This window comes from Notothenia coriiceps, unplaced genomic scaffold (assembly GCF_000735185.1).
Source record: "Notothenia coriiceps isolate Sejong01 unplaced genomic scaffold, NC01 NC01_scaffold00030130, whole genome shotgun sequence".
Lineage (NCBI taxonomy): Eukaryota > Metazoa > Chordata > Actinopteri > Perciformes > Nototheniidae > Notothenia > Notothenia coriiceps.
In genome coordinates this window covers 1-5,511 of record NW_011362831.1, presented here as the reverse complement: position 1 = coordinate 5,511, position 5,511 = coordinate 1, and the positions used below count along the sequence as shown (strand labels likewise).

Below are 5,511 nucleotides of genomic sequence, written 5' to 3'. Positions count from 1 at the left end.
ACATGTTGAACACAAATACCTGTACTAGTACCTGCTAGTTATGGGTACTTTTTACTGAAGTACACTTCAAAGCCCATACTTCTTTACTTCTACTTGAGTAAAGGGTGTGTCTCTCTCTCTGACTATGAGGGTCCTGGTGCTGATTGGTCTGTTTCCTGCAGGTACGCCATTCTCACCAAGGAGTCGTGGCCCCGCTGGAGCGGAGACCAGCGGCAGGGGGGCCTGCACCTCCTCAGCTCCGTCCACATGGACCAGGACCAGTTCCAGCTGGGCAAGAGCAAGGTGTTCATCAAGGCCCCGGAGTCGGTACGACACACACACACACACACACACACACACACACACACACACACACACACACACACACACACACACACACACACACACACACACACACACACACACACACACACTCTGTTAACCTTGACACATCTGTCGTTTTCCTGCCCAGTTTAGATTTAACAAAGCCCACTTCCCATGACGCAGCGTCACCTCAGTGTTTTAATGACTGAGGTGAATCTGAAGTCGCTTCATAGAGACTTTTCAAAGTCAATCTCAGATCTGTGGAGCTGAGTAAATGTTCATTAACCCGTTAATATGAACTCACCATGGATTTAAGAAGAGCACACTATAAACCAATCTGTAGCCTGACGGATCCTTCTTTGTTTGTCACGTTTTTAAGTAAATGTACTCTGTGACTCTCCAGCTGTGTCAGAGGAGATGTTCCTCTTGTTTCAGACTAACTCTAACATGGCTAACACCGACTGATAACCAGACCATACCGTTTTTGACCGAGGGACAGTAGATGTTGTTGTTGTTGTTACCATGGGGGTGTTCTCCTTAAACATCCATGAGTCAGCTGAGATGCGTTGATGCAGAAGTGGTTAGGGTGGTTAAATCTCATCTGGGTCGGAAAAACACCACTGGGACAGAACTGTAGAAGTCACCAGTAGTTCTGTTCATGGTACAGAGGCATTGTGGGTATTGTAGTTCCCAGAGGGTGTTTCTGATGTGTTCTTATGTGCAGCTCTTCCTGTTGGAGGAGATGAGGGAGAGGAAGTATAACGGTTACGCTCGGGTCATCCAGAAGGCCTGGCGTAAACACATCGCTGTCCGGAAGTACGTGAAGATGAGGGAGGAAGGTAAGAGGTCTTCTTTGGGGTTCAGGTTCAGGGTCTCTACGTTACGTCCTCCTCTCCACTAACAGACCTCTGTTCCCTCCAGCCTCCGACGTGCTGCTAAACAAGAAGGAGCGCCGCAGGAACAGCATCAACAGGAACTTTGTGGGCGACTACCTCGGCACCGACAACCACCCCGAGATCCGGCAGTTCGTCGGCCGCAGAGAGAGGATCGACTTCGCCGACGTGGTGGTGAAGTTCGACCGCAGATTCAGGGTCAGGACTCCGGCCAGAAAGAAAGGGTTTACGTTTCAGACTTCCTCTGTTTGCCTTTATAATACTCTGCTTCTGTTCAGACGGTGAAGCGGGACCTCATCCTGACCCCCAAGTTCCTGTACCTGATTGGTCGAGAGAAGGTGAAGCAGGGTCCGGATAAAGGCCAGATCCAGGAGGTTCTGAAGAGGAAGATCGAGATCAACAAGATCCAGTCCGTGTCCCTGAGGTACACCACTGTTCACAACCAGAACCGAGAACTGGAACTAGAACTATGACTAGAGCCAGAACTAGGAATAGGACCATGCCTACACTTAGAGCAAGAGCTGCACCGACCACCAGGGACAAACCTGCAACCGAAACTAGTCCAGGAAAAGACTTTCATCAGAACTAAAAACAAGAACTAGAACTAGGACTTCACTAGGAATAGAACCAGATTTGGAGGTGGGACTGGAACCAGGTCTAGGAATTGAAAATAAGGCAAAATCTACGATTTTAGACAAAGCTGAACTAGAACTAGAAGTACTAGAATGTTGAGTGAAGGTCTTGAATGAGAACTCAAATGGGGATTTGTGGGGCGACTGGCTGTGAGGGTGCACGGTCCTCTTTCACCCAGAAGGTTGTTGGTTCGATGCCAGCCCAGCTGTCCACATGTAGATGTTTCATTGGGCAATATTCTGTAACCTGAGGTGCTCCGGATGGCCAATGCTGTGTGACTGTTAGCTTGCCTTCAAAAAAGCATTACTCTGTATGGATTGGTGAATGATGACTTGTATCATTCTTGTTCTCTGTCTGTCTGTCTGTCTGTCTGTCTCTCTACCTCTCTCTCTACCTGTCTGTCTGTCTGTCTCTCTACCTCTCTCTCTACCTGTCTGTCTCTCTCTGTCTGTCTACCTGTCTGTCGTGTCTGTCTGTCTGTCTGTCTCTCTACCTATCATTCTACCTGTCTCTCTACCTGTCTGTCTACCTGTCTCTCTACCTCTCTCTCTACCTGTCTGTCTACCTGTCTGTCTACCTCTCTCTCTACCTGTCTCTCTACCTGTCTCTCTACCTCTCTCTCTACCTGTCTCTCTACCTCTCTCTCTACCTGTCTCTCTACCTGTCTGTCTGTCTCTCTGTATGACTGTCTGTCTCTCTACCTCTCTCTCTACCTGTCTCTCTACCTCTCTCTCTACCTGTCTCTCTACCTGTCTGTCTACCTGTCTGTCTACCTGTCTGTCAGTACGCTGCAGGACGACTTCTTCATCGTCCATGAGGAAGAGTACGACAGCGTCCTTCAGAGCGTCTTTAAGACGGAGTTCCTGAGTCTGCTGGTGAAACGCGTCCAGGAGAAAACGGAGAAGAAGCTGCCGCTGAAGTTCAACAACCTGTCAGTGACCGCTCTCCTGTGACATTAACAACCTGTGTGTCTCCACACTGAACTGATCCTCTGTCCTCTGTCCTCCCACAGTCTGGAGTTCAAGGTGAAGAAGGGGGGCTGGGGTCCGTTCAGCTCCTCGGGGTCCCGGCAGATCCAGTTCCAGGCGGGTCAGGGGGACGAGGTGGTCTTTAAGCCCAGCGGGAAGGTCCTGCAGGTCTCCGTCGGACCGGGTCTGCCCAAAAACTCCAGTAAGTTCTGACTGGACTTGCCACCAGTTCTACACCTTCGGGCCGTTTCTCAATGTTGAGTAAAGCTGCTGCAGAGCAACTATTTCAAGTATACTGCATCATCGAGTGGCGCCGAAGGACTGTTTGAATGGAGTCCTTCTGCGCCACTCGATGACGCAGTATACTTGAAATAGTTGCTCTGCAGCAGCTTTACTCAACATTGAGAAACGGCCCCTGTGTGCTCCCCCTCAGCTTCTGTGTGATCCCATCCATTCCTGTGTGCTGCGCCCTCACTTCCTGTTGCTCCCCTTACCTCTCCTGTGTGCTGCCCTCCTTTCCTGTGTGCTTGCCATCACTTCCCTGGTGCTGCCCTCATTGCTGTGTGCGTCCCTTACTTCTGTGTGCTGCCCCTCACTTCTGTGTGCTCCCCTTTCCTGTGTGCTGCCCCTCACTCTCCTGGTTGCTCCCATACTTCTGTGTCGCTTGCCCTCCTTCTGCGTTGCGCGCCCCTTCTTCCTGTGTGCTGCCCATCAACTTCCTGCGTGCTGCCCATCACTTCCTGCGTGGTGCCCTCAACTTTCTGCGTGCTGCCCTCCACTTCCTGGCGTGGCTGCCCTCGATTCTGCGTGCTTGCCCTCAACCTTCCTGCCGTGCTGCCTACTTCGGTGTTGCTGCCCTCACTTCCCTGCGTGCTGCCCTCACTTCCTGCGTGCTGCCCCCACCTTCCTGCTGTGCTGCCCTCACCTTCCTGCGTGCTGCCCCTCACTTCCTGCGTGCTGCCCCTCACTTCCTGTGTGCTGCGCCTTGTGGAGGAAATTCTTAAGAGAAACTGATAAATGATTTGTGGACAAAGTCTGTCTTTTGTTATGTAATAAAGAAAATAAAGAAAGTCAATATAAAGTGAGATGGATCTGAAATGCAGGAGCAGAGCAGCTTCCTCCTCCTCCTCCTCCTCCTCCTTCTCCTCCTCCTCAGAGGAGAGAGAGAGGAGCAGGAGCAGAATGTCTCCCTCCTCTTCCTCTTCCTCTTCCTCCTCCTCCTCCTCCTCCTCTGGTTCTGCTTTCAGTCTCTCTGTGTATGCATGAGGAACCAGCTGCTCCTCCATCCCATCATCAAACCATTAACCCCCCAGTCCTTAACCCTTTAATCCCCCTTTGCTCTTCCTTTGCCTCCTGATGTGTAAACCCTAACATCTGTCTCTGTTAAACACACAAGACTACAAATAAACTTTAACAGAGTGAAAGGAAATCAGAGTATAAGACTATATGTTATAAAAGATGATATGATCATTTGACACGACACCCCTCACTTCCTGACTTGCTATCTTATTGCAGGACCGACGAGGAAGGACAACCGCAAGAGTCGCTACATGGGGAAACAGACCCCGTCCAGCCAGCACAGCTCAGGTACCAGAAACCACCAAAACGGACTGAAAATGGGACCTGACTGGTTTTCCTACAGAACCGCAGGAACCAAAGGGTCCGGCAGCACCGTCAGATGTAACGCTGTTAGCAGCCGGTAGAGTTGCATTATGATGCATTCAAGAGCCTTTCAGTAAAAATGCTTGTCTGGTAAAGTTATATCATCACGTGTTCATGATGTGTTCGCATGTAGTCTTGATTGTAAGATGTATCCTGCTGTCTGAAGGAGGCTCTGAGAGTAAAAGCCATATCAGTTCTGCACCAGCCGGTAAAGGTCCGGATCACTGCAGGTTATAGCTGATAGATGCATGGTCATCTTTTTGGTCTAAGCTTTACTCTTCTGTCGCTCTCTCACTGTTTACATATTGTACCTTGGTTCATGTTTCCCCGTTAACCGTTACCTTGGGGGTTCCTTTAGGACCTATCACTTGTCCGATGTGAGGGTGTAAGGACAGAGGCTGGTGTATTCTGTATCAACTGTAAAACCCCCTTGGACAAATGTTGGATATTGGGCTATATAAATTAACGTTGACTTTTATTGAAACAAAACCCGCTCAAACCTGATTGGTCTATTCTTCTGGGACTACAATCAGAAACCAGAACTTGTTAATACCAAAAGCTCCTTGTTGCCACAGATTGTGTTCACAGAGATTACGGCCTGACCCATGGTGTTTTTTTCTCCAAAGATTCAAAGGTGTTATTTTCATGCTCAGCAGCTTCAGTGGAGAAATGCAATTCTTCTGACCTGAGCTCCTCCAGCGATGCAACATATATAATAACATACTAACATACGAATAAAAGGAAATCAATAAATAGTCAGAATGGACCTATACTCCCAACGGCTCAGGAAGAAAGCCCTCAGGATTATCAAAGACCCCCATCACCCCAGCCACAAACTGTTCAGTCTGCTGCCGTCTGGCAGGCGGCACCGCAGCATAAGGACTAAAACCACCAGGCTCAGAGACAGTTTCAGGTCTAAAACCACCAGACTCAGAGACAGTTTCAGGTCTAAAACCACCAGACTGAGGGACAGTTTCATGTCTAAAACCACCAGACTCAGGGACAGTTTCAGGTCTAAAACCACCAGACTGAGGGACAGTTTCAGGACTAAA

The 5,511-nt window shown here is 49.4% G+C and overlaps 1 protein-coding gene across 1 annotated transcript; it reads left to right on the top strand.

Moving 5' to 3' along the window:
• Window positions 1-129: 129 nt before the first annotated feature.
• Window positions 130-4,521, top strand: LOC104959250 (unconventional myosin-Ie-like; the record flags this gene model as incomplete). The annotated part of the gene is made up of 7 exons (XM_010787118.1): window positions 130-306; window positions 1,028-1,142; window positions 1,225-1,394; window positions 1,475-1,620; window positions 2,614-2,760; window positions 2,842-2,999; window positions 4,313-4,521. Coding segments are annotated over 7 exons (1,101 nt in total), but the record flags the coding sequence as incomplete, so codon positions are not given.
• Between the last annotated feature and the right edge of the window lie 990 nt (window positions 4,522-5,511).